Below are 19,518 nucleotides of genomic sequence, written 5' to 3' on the forward strand. Positions count from 1 at the left end.
CAGGAGTGAAGAGGAGAGGTCAGCCAACCCAGAGAGGAAGGAGATCTCACCAGGTGGCCGATAGATAGTAGCCACATTAAGGCAATGGCTAGGGGTGAGAGAGAGCCTGCAGACCAGGCATTCAAAAGAGGAGTAGGCCTGCGTAGGAATGACAGAGGAAGGAATCCACTCGGGGAAGATCAGGGCTGCACCCCCTGCGGGTCGGTTGGACCTGGGAGCGGAAAGGATCTTGTAGCCATCAGGGAGGAGAGTGTCAAAGCTTGTGACAGAGCTGCCCGTGGACCATGTCTCAGTGAGACCGAGGAGATCAAGGACCAGTTCCTCCAGGAGGCGGCAGATGTCAGAGGAGTGTTTGACAGCTGAGCGAGAGTTGAGACCATGGTAGCGAAAGTTTAAAAAATGCAAGTCCAACCACTGGCAGGATTATACACAGAATCAGAGATATGCTGAAAATATGAAACACAAACCACAATTTCAAGGTAAATTTAATATTTTAGCATTGCACCTACCGTTAGTGGGACAGGGTCTTGGAAGGCTAGGCTCATCTCATGACAGAAAAGATAAAGCAGCAATCTCTCACACTTCTGTTTAAGAAAATAAATTGACAGTAACTACACAGACAAAATAAACATATGCAACTGAATCATCTCCTTAAATCCCAAATGTATATCTCTACCAATGAAGCTGTGATCTTTCAATAGAACTTACAAAACAACTACTGATTAACAAAACACATTTTGCAGAACTGCAGCCCCTTAATCAGCAAATGAGTTCTGGGTCATTACATGCTAAATCATGTCCTGTCGTGTAAAACAAAATGCACACGCAAAAATAGGACATTTATCCAGAAAAGTATTTGAAGGCAGAAACCAATGGAAAGGGCCCAGCTTGTATGTTCATGCTATGGTGTGCCAATTTTATCATATTTTCCATGCACCTTGAAGGCAAAATATTTTTATTTTTTAATTAAGCGATTGTGGTTTTACATAGGAAGAGAAAAAAAGCATATACATTACATAAAAATCCAGTTCATATAGAATTATTGTTCAATAAAATCAGTTAATTATACACAATTAAACGTTATGCCCCAACGAAGGGAAGGAAGAACATACATTAAACCTTATGACCCTGCACCACTAGCAAATAAGATTCTAGGGACTTCCAAAATTTAAAACGGGCAATCACTGCTGTAATTTGCGAACAATAAAGTAATCATTGCCAGAAAATCTCTCCGGTCATTACTCTAAAATTTCTAAGAAGCCACTCAAAATGCAGCTGTCTCAGAGGAGCCAATCTTTCACATTCCATTTACAAACATCGAAGGGTCTCTATACACCCCCGGTTTTTACAAATCCTCAAATTCTCTGTGCTCTAGCAATCTTATCTCTTGTGCCCAATCTATTCAAGGTGGTTAATACATTTTATCTAAAACGCATCAAGTGCCTGGCCACCTCCTTACTTGGGACTCCTTTTGCAATACTCTTGCAATGTTTTAAAAGTAGGACACATTTCAGCGAGATCAAAAAATGAACGCCTGCTTATCAGATGCAGGTAATCACCCTCTCTATCCCACCATTCTAATTTTTGGAAGAGCAGCTTCCTAAAAAATCCTATTCCCTTTAAAGATTCCAAAGACACATCCAACATTTTTATGAAATTCCTACATTCCATGGAGAAATTCCAGAGTGATATGTATGCACTGTGCCCCAGAATGATCCGCCTGAGCATAAAGCACTCTTGCAAACACAAGCTGCCTTTTCATTATTTGCACCCTTGGAGAATTTAAAGCTATCTCTGCTCTGTTTGTGCAGGGGTACCTTCAGTATCTTAATATGAAACCTTAGAGTCTAGCAATAGTCATCCAATCAATCCTCAATTGACTATCTAGACCATAGACGAACACAGGCACAATTTTTCGACTAATATAATTCAATTAAGATATCAACTTTTCCTGTGCACAATTGAATCCACCATGAAAATAAACTTCACCAGGATAGGACCCGTGCATCTTTGTGGTACAGAAACAGAATAGATTCTCTTTCCTTGAGTGCCTCCAATCCCTCATACACATTTTACTGCGTCTGCCTGGAGTTCCAAGTGCTTTCATTATAAAGTTGCACCCCAAGTGGGAGAGAAGGTCTCCCCTATGGCGGTGCAGGGGTCCGGAACCTGTGGCTCTCCAGATATTTTGGACTTCATTTCCCATGAGACCTCGCCATTGACAGTTGGCTAGGACTGTTGTGGTTTTAGTCCAAAATATCTGGAGACACAAAGGCTGCCGACCCCTGCCCTACAGGTTCTGTGCCCCTCCCACCCCCAACTGTGATTAGGTGATCCTGCCCTTGTCAAACCCACGAGTGCAGATAGGGTGTGGCAAAATGTCATCTGGTGAAGGTGGGATAGCCTATCAAAATAAAAATGATGCAGGTAATTGTTCTTCAAATGTCACATGCATTCCTGACAGCTGTTGAAACACAAAGTTCCAACAGGCAGAGGGGTCTTTATCGTTTGCACCTCTGGTTCAAATTCTTATAATTGTGTAACCTAGCAGCCTGGTGGCACGTTAATATCTAAAAGTAAACCACGTGTGGTTAGGACATGGTGGTTACTGGGATCACACAATTCTAAAGCCACAAGAATTTGGATGTCATTAGTGTCAGCTCGGTGAAGCGACTCATGACAGGGATGGTTACTTATTAGCTGTCTGACCTGGCTGTACAGGCAACCATGTGGAACACTGCCCAGCAAAATTCTCTCTGAATCCCCTGCGGAATGTTGAAACCTTTCCGCATGAAACTGGAACGCTCCCTGGGAAGTCCAATGAAACCAGTGATTCAAATACAGTGCTGACATGACAAGAGACCCATCACATCTCAGTGCTCATTGCTGAAGTTCTTTTGAAGTAGGCAGACAGAGGAAGGGAGCGGAGGAAGAGTTTAGTCCACATAGGCGTGCCACCATCTTGGATTCTGATAGGGTGCCCTAAACGTTCTGCCCCATACCACATACGCCAGACAAAGCACTCTTGGCATGACATCAGAAGGCAAACGGCAATTGTTACAGCAGCCGAGACTGGACGCTTAAAAAGAAGCTTGCTCTGGACCAGTGCACTGTAGCATTTTGTTTATGTAAGAGGATGGGGAGGCGACCCTTACTGTAATTGATTCATCTTTGGATTTCAAGCCAAGAAGGATTCACATGGAAATCTGTTGGGGATGCAGGCTATTCCAATGTCCTGTGTCACGGAGGCAAAGAATGACTTTCAAGCATGAAGCAAGCTGTTGTCCATAACCACCCCCAGGGCTTACATGTGATGAGCAGCTGGCTGGACCAGGATTACTGCAACAGAAGCTGGTAACCAGGACCATGCTCAATGGAGATGACAGAACCTTGCGAGTAGCCTTTAAAACCTTGGTAGATGGGAAGGGACGATGAAAGGCCACACCTTGCTCCTTCGAGACCCCGGACTGGATCCCCCAACAACCATAGAACTAAACAAGCAACGGCTGGCTCTCCCTACATCTCCGAACCATTTCGAGGCTGGTTTGAGCACCGTCGACGGGCACCCAAGCAGCAGAATGGGAAACGCATGAGTCCTCTCTGACATCAACACTCAATCACCTAAGAGTTTCGCTTGGCGGAAAAGCTCTACCATCTCTGCATCCAAGACTTGACAAGTCTTCTACCATCCCCAACTCGTCACTGCCGTCTGGTGACAAGCTTCTTTCAACTGTAAACCGTTGCTGCTGTAGTACCCCACTGCTGTGTTGAGCCAGTCAAGCACTCTTGCCTATGGCCAGTTTCCGAATTCCTGCTTCTTCACACCTGAGAGCGCCGAGATTTCCAGTGTCGCTGACCAATATAACCTATCAGACACTTCCTCAGCCACAAGCAGACACTCCTCAACTTGACACCATACAAACTCCTGGTTCAACAATGAAAGCCTGGCTCCACTCTGCTGAGCCCCAAAGACAAAAGCATAAGGTATTTGAAGTGCAAATGTCCCAACTTAAAAGACGCTAGTGACTTAAGCCCCTCTTTTTGTGCTCGAGTACCATTGTCTTCCAACTCAAGGGTACCATTTACTTTAAAGTCTGGTTTCTCCGTTTTCCCTTACAAGGGTGGACCAGTAGTGTTTTATTAAATATATGCATTGTTAGTTTTTATTGAAGTTCCTATTTATAGAACCTTGCGCTGGACATTCTTTGATTTTGGTACCACTGTACTATTACACCCCTGCAGTGGAGTCGTCATTTCGTTACAGTCAGTGACTAAGAACCTGTGCCTGGATAGATGAGGGTTAGAAACATTCTATTGTTACATATTACATTGTACTCTAATCAGAGTACCCAAATAACTAAGATTATTAAGCAGCACTGGAAATTGTTACACTTTGACCCCCAACTATCATGACTTTCTGAAGCCACCTTTGATTTAATGTATTGATTGATTAAAGCTGAACACCCATTGGCTAATACACAAAGATTCTTAAAAGAACACTGTTATTTTTCCCTGTTTGAACTTAACTTCCCCCGATTCTCGCCCAGACCATGGCCTATGACGTCACGACCTAAGCACCACCGTGGGAGGTGTTCGACTCGCTCACTGACCCCCCCACGGACGTCAAGATCCACCGCGGCCACGCCCCGCACACCCAGACAAGCTGCGTGTCATCCCAACCTCGGGCTGGGACCTCGGGTGGAGCTGACACCGACCATATGGACCAACTCGATTAGACATCACCCACAAATATCGCCATCGTTAGAGATGCCATGACGACATAGCCAGCGAACAAGAACAAACGTGCCGCCTAGCACATGGATCAGACACACCAATCCACACGAAGAACATACTCAGTGCTATGACGAAGAGGACCACTCACACATGCATCATTTTTATTTTTCACATAGGCCAACTGCAGCACCGCAGAAACGCAAGACGCCAGAAGAGCTTGTGTATCTGCTTGCAGACACTTCCTCGCTACTAGAACCATGAAGATGTAGCCCTGTATATGGACTAATGCATAAGAACCCACCTCGCCCCTCGTGACCCCCGTATTATGAACTGTATACTGCCACCCATGAGCTAGGCCAAAGTAGGCCGCAAAGCACAGTCCCCAGGCCGGAGCAGCTCAGACGAAGCTGCTGATCATGCAGAACGAACCCTGACGAGACCCCCACAGCCAAGGCCATGAAGTGGCAATTTACACGCCGCGCTCACCGAGCCAAGGTTACACCTGCTACTGCTAAACGCTCCTCAGAGCCGAAATACAAATCAAATACCTGTAATTCTGCTCCAGCCACGGTCTCCCAACACGTGACCAGGCCGACCTGATACGATGCCAAGCCCCAAGGACCAGAGATGCTCTGGGGTCTCACGTCTGGGACACAGACTGCAACAATGATGTGACCAGTTGGACACTGACAACGATGGGAAAGGGACACCCAATAGCCAGTAGTCAGACCTGTCCATTGTCCGCCACTGACACATAGTCATATATTGTTGCCAGCACCAGGTACACCGCGAGCTGGGAACAGCGATGGTCCCAGGCTTGGGGGCTCACGGGTGAACCAATCAGAATACGAGGTGCTAACCACTGACGCCACTATAGTTTAGCCAATCACTAATTTTCCCCTTGTAACAATTCTCATGTAGCAACTATTCGGGACGACCCAAGCGTACCACCTGACCCCTTCTCTACCAATAACCTTTTCTTCTATATGGGACTATACTGACCCTACCACTCGGAGACCCAACCCGAGATAGCGTTAGGTTTGGGGGTTAGTTTTCCCAGGTGATGCACGTAGTTGCGTCACCCGGCTAGAAAAAGGGCCTGCGAGCCCACCACGAATGAGACGTTTTCCTGGGTACCTGTGATCCAAGAACCTGTCCCCATCTGTTTTGTGCAATAAACAGCAGTAACTCTTTGCTCTTGTGTGTGCCTCATACTCCTTTGGGACGCGTGAGTAGTTGGAGCCTGCCCAACCCCGGAGGTCCGCGGACGGCCCTGCCGACCCCCGGGAAATTACCCCGACAGAACTGAGCAACTGCAATAATGTAATCAAAAGCAACTCTACACAATATCCATACACAGGATCAAGATCAAAATGAAGGATTACGCTACTTGCAATACCTCCAAAGTAATCTTAACTATCAAGTGTCCATGTAGTCTTCTTTAAGTGGGTTAAACCACCAGGGCTGTACGTGAAATGTGGATTGAACATAAACCCACTATTAGGGCATGCAACCAAAAATAACCTGTTGCCAGATACCTCCTTGTGAAAAGCCACAATATTGCTCAAGTTAGATTGGTGCGTAACCCCTTCAGGGATGGAGACATAGCTAAATGCTTATCCCAAGGACCACCAGGGGGAGCAGATGGTAATGGCCGCCTGAAATTCTGCTCAGACACCCGTTGGAGTATATGAGGTGAGAAGGAGCGTTAATCGCAGCCCGATGCGACTAACTGGGTACAGCGGCTTGCTGAACTCTGGTACAGGGGGTATGGGCCCCAGTTCTGCATAACAGAAACCCACAGATCTGCCACACAGTGCTCAAAGTGCCGCATTCCAGCAAACGCTGAGTGCAACGTTGGCACCGAAAAGAGACAGCAGGGGCCTGGCGCTGTGTCAGCCAAGTGAGGAGGAAGCCGCAGCGGTCTGAGGCAGCAAGGGACCAAGGGCTGCGCATGACGGATGGGGAGACAGCAGCCCTGCTGAGAAGGCAATGGGAGATTGATGAGCCTGAGTGCCTGAGTGGCACACAGGAGTGCTGTCAGCCTGGTGGGAGCACAGCATTTGCTGGGAAGACCAAGGTGAGAGAGGGCAGATTGTGGAGGATTTGGCACAGCCCACGGGTGCCAGGCGCTCTGGCCAGAGCAACTCAGGCAGGGGTGCTGTGCTTCGGTGGGCAGGTGATAACCTCCCATCCTAAATTTGTGCTGCAGTACGGCAAAGCTCTTCTTGAGCGGGCAGTGAAGAAGCAGCCCCCTGCCCCCCAGAACTAAGACAGAGGGCCAGCAACGCATCCGACGTGGCCCACAGCTGCTCCAAGCAAAGTACAAAGGAAAGACCACAGGGATTTCCCTGAGGGCCAGCGAGGGACAATGGAGGAACCTGGCACAGGGGTGCATGGCAGAACATACCTTGAGGCAACAATTTAGGTGAGCACCCTCCGGACTGGAAGGGCGAGAGTGCCCTGAAGCCCCATATAGTTAAGCGTCTAGGACAGACTGGACCCACAAAGACAGGGTTGGAACGACGGGCTGGTTAAACCTGGTGGATAGTGCGTTGTCCAGGGCCCACAGAGAGAGGAGGCATTTGTAGAGAGGGGCAGGCACTGCATCAAGCAAAAGTCCGAGACTCAACAGGTTGGAAACCACCCCATTTGAAAACAGCGATAAAGTGGAAAAAGGCTTGGGAGCAGTATGGGATGACGTCTTGGAGAGAAGGGGAAGGTGGAATAGGGTTCCACCAAAAATATTGGGGACAAGTGGAAGACAAATGGCGAGTGTACCTGCCGTTTAGCACATCATTGAGGGGGCCAAGATGAGGGAGGACAAAGCGGGTATAGTGGCAGACAAGAGCCCTTTGCAGTGACATCCAGGCATCCATCTGGGAACAGCGAGGCAAAGTTGAGACGATCGAGGGGAAGGTGGAGGGCCTGGAGCATAACCAAAAGAACGCATACTTGTTGGAGATGAAATTGGATGCCGGGATGATGGATTTGAAGCACCTAGAAGTGGCCCTCAAGCTTGAAAACAGGGAGCGCAGGAACAACCATCTGATTATGGTCTGGTGGAAAGGGACAGGGAGACACCCATCCAAGTAGAGAAGGTGGTGCAGGACATTGTAAACCTTTTTTTACCAATCCGAGAGAGGCAAAACTGTGAAGATCGAGCATGCCCACAGAGGCAGAAGAGCATTTGGAGGTGGCCCATGCACCATCATGGTGAAATTCTTCCATTACAAAGAAAAAACAGAGATGCTGGTGAAAGCGAAACAGGTACGGGAAATTGAGTACAAGGGCTCCAAAGTAAAGCTTTTCGAGGATCTATCAGGCTTTACGCTGGTGTAAAGATGGGTCTGCCACCCATTAACACAATGGCTGATAGTCAAAGGGTATCCACGCATATTGGGCCTCCGGTGCGCTCCAAAAAGGTGGAGTAGGTATACTGTTACATAGGCGCCTCTGGCTAACACATTCTGAGAAAGGGGCTCTGATGGGGGCGGGGGGGAGGAGTTTGCTTTTATTACAGGGAATGTTGGAAGGGGCTTTGGCGATGTTTGTGTCAGTATACAGCCCCCAATCAGGGTCAGAAGGAATTCGATCTGGAAGACATGGACAGAATAATGACCAGGCGGCAGGGTTTAATCATAGCTGGTGGGGACTTTGGGCAGAAAGGCATCTCAACAGACTCTGAAAAGGAGAGGTGCAGGCTGTTGATGCATGTGGGAGCGGGCACGTTCGGGAGGGCTCTGGAAGACCGAGGTTTGGCCGATGTATGAAGGGTGTTGCAACCCAGCCAAAAGGGCTATACGTTTTACTTGTTAGCACACACATCCTTCATGAAAAATTACCTGTTGTTGGACAGGGGTCATATAGCGCAAGTACGAAGTTGTGAGATCCACCCAATAGTTTGGTCTGACCACGATATGGTTAGCATGGAACTGGACATAGGTGGGATGAATAAAGGGGACACTCGGTGGATATGAAATGACTTAATGTGGCGAGACCTGGTTTTACCAAACAACTAACTAAAGCAGTGAAGGAATATTTCCAGGTGAATGATAAAGTGAGGTGGGACAAATACGGTGTGGGAAGCAGGCAAAGCCATATGGAGAAGCGTGAACACAGGGTAATGTTAGACTTGCTCTGCACGGAAATTGGTGAAATGGAGCGGAGCCCGCACGAGGTGGGGGACTATGGGGATGACAACCTAGAGGCTCTACAGCAGAAGAGGGCAGAGTTGAAAGCACTAGGTGTCGGAGACACCATCCGAAAATTGAAATTTCTAAAACAAAGTTTTAGGAAAAGGGAGACAAAGCTGACACTTTGTTGGCAGCTAGGCTGAGGGCACAGAAAGCTAAAAGGTGGGTTGGGGGCATCCAAGCGACGACGGGACCGTGGGTTGCAACCCCGGAGGGCATTGCAGTATATCTGGCATGTGAAGGTAGTGCAGCTACGCGATGAGGAAATTGCATCCCATGAGTCTCCCTTTACAGCAGATGAAGTGCTGGGTGCCATCAACAGACTGCCCAATGGTAGAGCCCCAGGGGACGATGGCTACACAGTGGGCTTTTACAAAAGGTTTGCAGAGGTGCTGGATCCCCCACCTAGTCAAGTTGTTAAACCACATACTGCAATCAGGTGTAACCCCGGCCTCATTCGACAAGGCCTTGATCTCAGTGATCCGAAGGATGGTAGAAACCCTAGTAGTTTTAAGTCATATCGGCCAATGTCCCTCCTAAATACAGATGAAAAATATACACCAGAGCTTTAGCCACACAGCTGGAAGGAATATTACACCGTTTGATATACCAGGTCGGTTTTGTGACGGGTAGGCAGTGAGGGGATGTAATGTGCAAAACTCCATGGAGCATTCCCATATGGAGGGAGGGGGCCATGTGCTGCTCAGTCTTGACTCCGAGAAGGCATTCGATCGGGTGGAGTGGGGATTCATTTTTGCAGTGCTCAGAAAGCAGACATTATGGGAGACGTTTCTGAGGGGGGTGCAGGTGATCTATATATGAACCTGAGAGAGTGTAGTGGTGAATGGAAATACCTCCAGGAACTTCTGCCTTGGCAGGGGAACTAGACAGGGCTACCCGCTTTTGCCCCTACATGGCGCCCTTTCGATTGAACCCTTGGATAACATGATCAGGAAAGAAGTGAACATAGACAGAGTCAAAATAGGCAGGGCTGAACACAAACTTGAGATGTACGCCGATGACATGGGTCTGTTATCTGGCTAATCCTGCCTCCTCCATTGAGAGGGCTCTACAGGTGATTCGGGAGTACGGATGGTGGGCTGAGCTCAAAGTCAATATGGATACATCAGTGTTCTTTCCATACTGCAGGGTAGAGGGAGAATTCAAGGTGGGACTGGAAGAGTTGAGGATCCCGATTGAGCGAGTGGCGATTAAATACTTGGGAATACAGGTCAAGGAGGACACCAAGGATCTCTACGAAGCAAATCCGACACTCCTAAAATGGCCTCTTTGCTGAACTAGATAGGTGGTCGGGGCTGACCATGTTCTGGCTGGGGCGTCTCAATGCAGTCAAAATGGCGCTACTCCCTGTTAGGGAGAATTCTCTGTTTAGGCTGAATTTCCTAACCTAGTGAGTCCCCCAGCAGCTTTGCTGGATTTCTGGAGTTTGTTTTTTTCTCCTGCCAAGAGTGAGACTCTTTTTCTCCCTCTCTTGGACATGATTTATGGTGTTCCTTTGACTGTTAATGTGTTTTATGGGCTATGGGGTCTCATGTGTTTTTACTATGTGTGTTACACAGCACCCTCTGTGCAGTGACACAGGGGTGTCATAGTGACATCCCAACATAGACTTCATACCCTGGGACTGACTACTGTCTCCCAGGGCATGTAAAGTCACCATTGGCTTTACTAGTCCCAAATTATGAACAGAAACCAGTACGAACCATCATATTGTGGACGTACTGGCCGGGGCAATTCGATTGCCCCGGGGTCTGTTAGTCGAAGGGGCACGTCTCCGTCCCCCTGATCGAGTTTTGGCTGGTGGCAGTGGATACTACTTTTTTATATTCGACCGCGAATATATCCCTATGGGATTTTCCCATTGTTCGAGGCTACCAACTTTAATTATTTAATTCTCATAACCACGAACATACCACCGGTTTATTTATTTAATATTAATTTGCCGGTTGGTATTTTTTGCCAGGACTCGATTCTAAAATGGCGTTTGTGTTCTCTTCTGTGACTCCAACTCAAGTCGAGCCCTTTGTTCCACTTTTGGCGGGCTTCTCCACAGAAGCCTCCAAAAGTGGTGCCACTCTGTCTGGGTACCACAGGGGTTGTGGGAGGGGGTTTAGACACCCTGGACTGAGTTACCTTGGTAACTCAAGTCGCACTCTTGTGTGATTGGCCCAAGTGGTGAGCCGGCCGGCTCACCACTTAGCATGTTTGATTGACAGCTAGGCTGAGTGAATGGGGGTGTGCTGCATAAAAGCAGGGCTTTGGGGACTGGAACTTCAGAAGTCGCCACAGGACCTGAGAATCCGACGAGGGAGAAGCTGAGCCGACCTGCTACGACGACATCACCGGTGGAGCCCTGCGGAACCGACTCACCACTTCCCGACGACAGAGAAGATCTCCCGGCTGGAGAGTCTTCTTCCCCTGACTGGTGGGCACAACCAGTTTACCTTCTTTTCCTCGCATCCCAGGACATCTTGTGGTCGAATTGCCCGTGCCAAGCACTGCGGCAACTGGATTGCCACTTACCACTGGACCACGAATAAAAGGACTGCTCCTTTTAACTGAGAACTCCGCGGCTGGTTTCTTCCCTGGCAGTGCAACGGACTCCTGTCTTCCTCCCCGACGAGATCCTCTCTTCCCCCGGACGAAGCACCGACTTGCATCCGCTGCCAGGAACAACTGCCCCCGCTGGAGTATTCTCACCACTTTAAGGTACCGTGTCCGCCAGGCCTCCCTTTCTAAAGATTGCTACAAGGTAATAATCCCTTAACCTTCTGGACTGGACTGGCCGCCTTGACCATCTAACTGGTCCCTTCCTTTTGGTCCAACTCTTTCTGAACCTATTCGAGACTTTTGTGCACTTTTCGACCGTGTGACCTTGGACACATTTTGTTCTGATCCTCTTAAAGTGGATCCGGCTTTCTGAACTCTAACTTCACAGTTTGACTCTGCCTTCCTCTCTTGCTGTGTTCTTGTGAAAGTGTTGGGATCGGTTTCAATTTATACTCTGCCTTTCTCTCCCTTTTAAACCGAATTATTAGAGTGCCATCTGCGTTAAGCGCTCACCGCTGTCTGAAAATAAGTGGGGCTTTACTTAAGACTTGTCTAATATTCTTTTACGAGAGTGTCTATCTTTTAGTGACCGTGTTTTTGAACTGCTTAATATTAGTGCCTGTGTGTTTTATTAGATGTGGTTTTAAATAAATAATTATATCTCTTTTACACCAAGCTCTGGTCAGTGTTTGCTTGTTCTACTGTGTTCTTTTGACCTATTGTGAATACTCTGTATACTGCCTAACTCTTCTTGAGGGAAGTCTGACTGCTCAGCCACAGCTACCAAGTGAATCTGTGTGGTACAGACTGCTACCAAGTGGGTTTACTGCCAAACACCTGTAGTCATAAATCTTTTGCAGTGGTCCCAGAGGGAACTGCACAGGTTTCTGCCTAACACTCCCCAAAGTCCTTTACTTCTATCTGACGCTCCCCATAGCAATGCCAGGTGAACACTTCATGGAGTTGTAGCACAGAATTCATCGGTTCTTATGGTAAGGGCAGAGACCGATGCTGGCTTTCTCTGCCCTCGTACGACCCAAGGAGGGGGGTGGAGTGGGTCTTCCAGACATGTGCAGTTATTACAATGCTGTGCAGTTTAGGGCTCTGGTAACGCACCCGAGAGGAGATGGGAACAAGCAATGGGTTGTGTAAGGAACTCATGGTGGCAACAGTAAAGAGACAAGTGATCACAGTTCAAAGGTGTTTATTAAACTGTAAAGGGTGGAAAACGCCCAACCTAAATCTAAGGTAGGAGCCAGCTGCGACCATCAAATGAACAATAAGGCAGTCCTTGTAGCGTTGTGTCAAAATAAAAGGGCCTATACTAAGGAAAACCTATTGCCAATCCTTACCCTAATTATGAAAAAGAAGTGTGGGATAATGTTTTCAAGAAAGAGGTGTTCACAAATAATAAGTGAGGATGTGATTGCCAGGGGTCTTCCTTACCCACGTTTTGAGCACGGGAAAAGGCGCATCTCCTGAGCACAGCAAAGACTCAAGCTTTCACAGCACGAGCCGACAGTTCTGTTCCAGCTATCAGGTTCTTCGATGGTTAAGTCTCTTAACAAAAGTCTATTGCCTTCGAGGGCCTGAGGTTTTCAACAAACACAACGTTCTGTCCTACTTCTAATTTGGGTGATGGTTTCACCCCGGGGGTCCACCTCTTCCAGGCGTAGACCCCTCACAAGTCGTATTCAACAAAATCAACTTAAAAAGTTGCTTTTCTCACTGAACATTGGGTGATGACTTTTCACCCCTGGATCTCCCTCGGCCGGGCTCAGACCCAAATGACAAGGGGAACAATTCACTTCTCCTGGTCTTCCAATACTTCTTTCCTTCATGAATCCCAATGTCTTTTAAAATGTAGTACCCGAATTGATAGTTTACACACGATCTTATGGTAAATATGGCCGAATTCGGCCAGTACCATTCGATCGTTTGTAAACGATCAGTTTGGGTAATCACTACCAAACATGGGTAGCAGGGGTTGCAATGGCCTTTGGGGGTTGCAGGGGTGTCCGCCGCATACGTATTTGGAGGCGGGGGACGGGAAAAAAACATTTAAATAAAAAGACGACACTGCAGCGTCAGTTACGACCCGCATAGGAGGGAGGGATCCGACGCGGCAGGGTCAAAAACAAAGCGGACATGAAAAAAGGTAAGTAGGGGGTGGGTGTAGGGAGTGTTCTGGTGGGGGTGGCGGGATTTATATTTGTCCACAGCAAAATTGCCTTTGGGGCTTCATTGACAACAATAAATTCAGCCGCGAACAATTGTGCCACAGCCAAATCGTATGACAATGCATTACTTACCGTAAAAGCATTTCTGATGATTGTATCTGCTTAGATTCACATGCTGTGCATAGGTCCGACATCCAGTGGTCACTGCGGAGTATTGCATTTTGTTTTTCGTAGTCGAAAAGGGACGTCGACCGGGCGTGTCTGAAATACTATCCCTATAGTGACGTGTGTTGTACCCACAATCCCTCACGCGTCGCGGTCCCTCTGTTTGTATTTTTCTGCCCTGAGGGAGCCTTCTAGACGTGAGTGAGTACAGAAAAGAGAGATATAAAAGGAATTCAATGTTCCTTCCATCCGAGCGGGGAGGAAGGGTGGGCGCATGTGAATCTAAGCAGATACAATCATCAGAAATGCTTTTACGGTAAGTAATGCATTGTCTTCTGATGCTTGTTAATCTGCTTAGAATCACATGCTGTGCATAGACTAGCGAGCAGTACCCAGAGTTGGCGGTGGGTTATGAGAAGGAACAGTAGAGAAAAGATGTCTTAGTACTGCCTGACCCACCTGGGAGTCAGATCTCGAGTGTGCATCTAGACAGTAGTGTTTTGTAAAGGTGTGCACAGAACTCCAGTTAGCCGCTTTGCAGATGGACTCAAGGGGAACATTTGCAATGAATGCTATGGACGCCCCCGTGCCTCGAATAGAGTGTGCTCTAGGCTTAAAGGGCAGTTCTCTCTTAGCAAGAGTATAGCAGAGAGTGATGCATTAAACAATCCATCTAGAAATAGTGGACTTTGAAACTGCATCTCCTTCTCTTCCTGCTGCCACCGAGACGAAGAACTGATTAGTCTTCCTCAGTGGTCTGGTTCTTTCCACGTAGAACATGACCGCTCTGCGCACATCTAGTGTGTGCAGAGTTTTTTCTCCCAAGTTGGAAGGATTTTGAAAGAACGTTGGCAGTTCTATAGACTGGTTTACGTGGAATTTCGATATGAACTTCGGAGCAAACCTTGGGTGCGTGCGTAGAACCACCTTCTCTCTGTGAACTGGAACGAAGGGGTCTAGAACAGAAAGAGCCTGTAGTTCACTTACCCTCCTGATGGAGGTGATAGCTATTAAAAAAGCAGTCTTAAGAGTGAGGTCTTTAAGAGATGCTTTGTGCATGGGTTCGAAAGGTGAGCCCATGAGTCTGGTAAGTACCACGTTAAGGTCCCATCCGGGAGCTGGGTCAGCTATCGGGGGCTGTATTCTCTTTATTCCCTCCATGAAGGCCTTTATAACAGGGATCTTCCACCACGACACCTTGAGTTGGGAAGTGGTGTATGCAGAAAGTGCCGCCAGGTGGACTTTAATGGAATTGAACACTAGACCTGAATCCAACAAGTGGGTCAGGTATAGAATAATATGTGTGGGAGAGCAGTCAATTGGGTTGATGCCTTCCCCTCTGCACCAGATGACAAATCTCCTCCACTTGCTAGAGTAGCAGTGGCGAGTGTTAGGTTTTCTGGCTTCCCTGAGAATGTCCATACATCTCTGCGGGAGCAGTAGATGTCCGAATTCTATGATCTCAGGAGCCAAGCTGCTAAGTTCATGTTCTGGGGGCATGGATGCAGAGTCCTGCCCTTGTTTTGTGACAGCATGTTGTACGGGCAGGGGAGTTTCACTGGGGGAGATAGAGACATCTCCATCAAGTGAGCGAACCATGGCTGTCGGGCCCACATTGGGGCCACCAGTATCATGGTTTCTTGTTCCTGGTGCATCTTGTGCACCACCTTGTTGAGAAGGGGAGTCGGGGGGAAAAGCGTAAACAAATTTCCCTGACCCTTGCATCGACAGATCGTTCCCCTTGGATTGGTTCTGGGGGTACCTGGAGGCGTAACTTGGGCATTGTGAGTTCTCCAGGGTTGCGAATAAGTCTATTTCTGGGAAACCCCATTGTGTGAAGACGTCGAAGACGATGTCTTCGTGCAGTCGCCATTCATACTCTTCGGGCAGGGGGAAATCTCTGCGGAGTTTGTCTGCCAGCAGATTGAGTTCCCCTGGTACATGTTCTGACAGTAGGAATATGTTTTGTTTGAGAGCCCACTTCCATATATTTTGGGCCAGTTTGGACAGTCCTGGAGAGTGGGTGCCCCCCTGCTTGTTGATGTAGTACATGGCTGTGGTGCTGTCTGTAAGGACCAACACAGTTTTGCCTTGTAGGTGTTCCTGGAAGGCTTTTAGCGCCTTGAACACAGCTAGTAGCTCCAGTAGATTTATGTGTTTGGATGCTACGTTCGGAGTCCACACTCCGTGAGCAGTCTGATGGGATAGGTGAGCCCCCCATCCTGTTAGGGATGCGTCTGTGGTTAGAGTGGCTTCCGCCGCGGGTGTGGCAAAGGGTTTCCCTTTTTCCAGGTTTTCCTTTGTCCACCATCGTAGCGAGAGAACCAAGGCCTGCAAGACCACCACTGGATCGTCCCATAATCCGCTGGCCTGACACCACTGGCTGTTGAGCCACTCTTGCATAGGGCGCATGCGCAGGCGCCCCTGAGGTACCAAATAAATACACAACGCCATTATGCCTAGCAAGCGCATTGCTTTGCGTACCGTCACCTCTCGACCGGCCACATATTGAGGGATCTGAAACAGCATGTTTTGGACCCTCTCGTTGGAGGGGAAGACGAGGCCGTCCTTTGTTTGAATTAGAGCCCCTAGGAATTGTTTGTTTTGGCTGGGGTCTAGGCTGGACTTCTTTTCGTTGATGAAGAAGCCCAACTGGAACAAAAGGTCTACAGTCTTTTGGGTATTGGAGAAGCATGTTTCGTAAGAATCCCCTGTTATGAGCCAGTCGTCGAGGTAAGGGTAAACTGGGATGGACAACCTGCGCAGGTGGGCCGCTGCCACTGCCAGTACCTTCGTGAATACCCTTGGTGCTGATGCTATGCCGAAGGGTAGCACTCTGAACTGATAGTGTTTGCCCTCTATCATAAACCTGAGATATCTTCTGTGCGCTGGCAACATTAAAATATGAAAGTATGCATCTTTCATGTCAAATGTTGTCATGTAATCTCCCTGTGATAGCAGTGGGATCACTTCTTGTAAGGTCACCATACGAAACTTCTGGGGTTTGATAAACCTGTTCGCTGGGCGCAGATCTAATACAGGGCGCATGGTTAGATCCTTTTTGGGTACAAGGAAGTACACTGAATAAATACCTTCCGTTACCTGAGATAGAGGCACAACCTCTATGGCTCCTTTTTCCAGCAGTTGTTGTACTTCTTGGAGAAGGATGGCAAGGTGTTCCGGTGTCATGCGTCGTCCCCTCGGGGGTCTGTATGTTGGGGAACTGTTGAATTCGATGCAGTATCCGTGGGCTACGGTGTAAAGTACCCAGCGGTCTGACGTTATTCCCTCCCATGCTGGAAGAAAGGATGTTATCCGGCCCCCGACCGGTGTTGCATGGGAGGGGACGCAAATCTTCACGTCACTTGGTGTTATTGGGGGCTTGGGACCCTCTGGGGGTGGACCCCCGCCCTCTCCCTTTGCCCCTGCGCTGTCCTCTTTGGCTGTACTGCCCACTATTGGTCTGGTAACTGGTGGCAGGGTACTGTTGCTGCCGATTCTGCTTTTGGCGTTGGCCACGAAAAAAGCGTGTGTTGCCATAGCAGCGTCTGGTAGTGGGCTTAGAGATCTGGTCAAGAGTTTTGATAGTATCGAACTCTTTTTTAGCCATTTCCAGAGCCTCATCCACCGCCTTCCCGAAGAGGTTTGAGTCTTCAACAGGTTTATTTATTAGACGCCTGTGTCTCCGGTTTGAACCCTGAGTTGCGCAGCCATACATGGCGTTTTAGGAGTATTCCCTGAACCAGGGAACGTACCGCTGTCTCAGCAGCATCCAGAGAGTTCTTTACAATACTCTGGTTGACCTGGGTTCCTTCGCCAATAGTTGAAAGCAGGCGTGTACGTAGTGGTTCCGGCGCTTCTTCGGCGTCCTTGCGCAGTTTGGCCCACTGCGCGTCCGCGTAGCTAGCTAGCAAAGAATTGTTGTTCGCAATTCTTGCCGAAAAGGCAGCCGAGGATGTAACTCTTTTAGCAAGGGCATATAACCTCTTGCCCTCCTTGTCAGGTGGTGCCTCACTGGTGGACAGCGGCACCCCTGCCCTCTTCCTTGCATTAGTTACTACAAGGGAATCCGGAATGGAATGTCCCCTGATGTACAGCGGGTCTGAGGGTGAAGGAGTGAAAAGTTTTTCAATCCTTGGATTAACTCCTCTGATTAGTGCGTGTGTGGATAGCGAAGGGATGATTCTTCTCTTCACTGAAGCGAGGAGGGGAATGGTCTGGTTGACTGGGGGTTTCTCCTTAATTACTCTTTCCACAAAGTCTATTTCCGGAGAGATCTCCCCAGTGTCCAGTTCGAAATGTGCTGCTGCTCTGCGCAACAGGGCATTGAATGTGGGCTGATCGTCAATGGGAGACGTGTTTCTAACAGGTGAATTGTCAGGAGGATTTAGGTTCAGGACATCAGTGTCCGAATATCATGATGGGGATTGCCAGGGATGAGAAGGTCCTTCTTCTGGATTTTCTCCAAAGCCTTCTCCTACCATGTCTGAGCTGTCTTCCAGACCTTCCTCTTGGTTCTGTCCTTCATTGTCTACAAAATCATCCTCCTCTTCTAAGTATTGTTCCTCACCAGTGAGGTCATACACATTATGGAAATCTAAGGCTGTGTCCTGCCTCGGGTATTTGGCCCTGGGGTCCTCCTGAGGCCCTTCTCTTGTTCTCTTGGGAGTGGGAGGGTTCTGGGTGTTCATAAACCTCTCCATTCTCTCCATGCAGAGATGGAGCCTGTTATCTTGCTGAAAACGGCTCGACCTCTCCCACAACGTCGAGGAAAGTGTCCTGTCGCCCTCTGAAAAGCCTTCCAGTGTGCTGGGGGTCCCCCCGACTGAAGGGGGTAGTCCCTGTTTTTCTTCGGGCTTTTTCGGCGTGTCTTTCGACCTTTGCGTAGCGCTCGACGTGTCTTTCGGCGTACGCTTCTGGGCGTCGGCTACAACGATCCTCGCCAAGCTCTCTGTGACTCGTTTGTCAGCGGAGGGCTGTGGTTTCGACGTTACGGGTGTCGAAAGTTCTACGGCGGCATGCGCTCTCTGCTGGTGCGCGCCGGCCGATGGTTTGGGGGCGGCGCCCTTATTTGCCGAAAGCCCAGTCGCTGGTCGCGGCTGCGGTTGCGAGAGGGGCTTCGAACCCGAACGGTCCGAGGAGGCCGCCGGTGTAACCTGCGTCTCCTTGGGCGCTGATGCCTTCTTCGTCTTCGACGAAGAAGAGCTATGGGTTGTGTGTTTATGTGTTGTATCGTGTGCGTCAGTGTCGCCGGGGTGTTCATCCCCATAAGCAGGGCGTGAGCCGAGCCCGTCGGGGCCGGGGACAGACGACGAAGAGCGCAAGCGCTCTTTAGAGGGGTGTACGACTTCCGTAGCGGAGGTCGTGTTATCATGTTCCTCGTCACTGTCGGTGGTAGCAGCGGCGGGTGAAGACCCGGCCTTCGACATAGCGTAGGCCGCCCACCTTTTGACCCTACGGTCTTTTAGAGTCTTTGGCTTTAGAAGCCGACAAGGAACAAGTTACTTACCTGTAACTGTTGTTCTCCAGCATGGGTCTGGCATGGATTCACATGCTCATGAATATTCCCCGTCGTCAGGCTGGGAATCCTCGGTAAAGAAAAAACCAGTATCAGTTTCGTTTCTGATCTGTCTTTCGTAGTAATAACCAATCACTGGTCTCTGCGTCATACT

At 48.8% G+C, this 19,518-nt stretch overlaps 1 protein-coding gene across 1 annotated transcript in view; it reads right to left on the minus strand.

The window, feature by feature from the left end:
- TRIM24 (tripartite motif containing 24) overlaps positions 1-19,518 on the minus strand; it is a 1,617,419-nt gene that overhangs the window by 303,385 nt on the left and 1,294,516 nt on the right. Inside the window, exon 16 of the mRNA XM_069628744.1 lies at positions 510-584. Coding sequence (XP_069484845.1) covers positions 510-584 — 75 coding nt within the window. The remainder of the gene's footprint in view (positions 1-509; positions 585-19,518) is intronic.

Source organism: Ambystoma mexicanum, chromosome 12, assembly GCF_040938575.1.
Source record: "Ambystoma mexicanum isolate Mex_15411 chromosome 12, UKY_AmexF1_1, whole genome shotgun sequence".
Classification (NCBI taxonomy): domain Eukaryota; kingdom Metazoa; phylum Chordata; class Amphibia; order Caudata; family Ambystomatidae; genus Ambystoma; species Ambystoma mexicanum.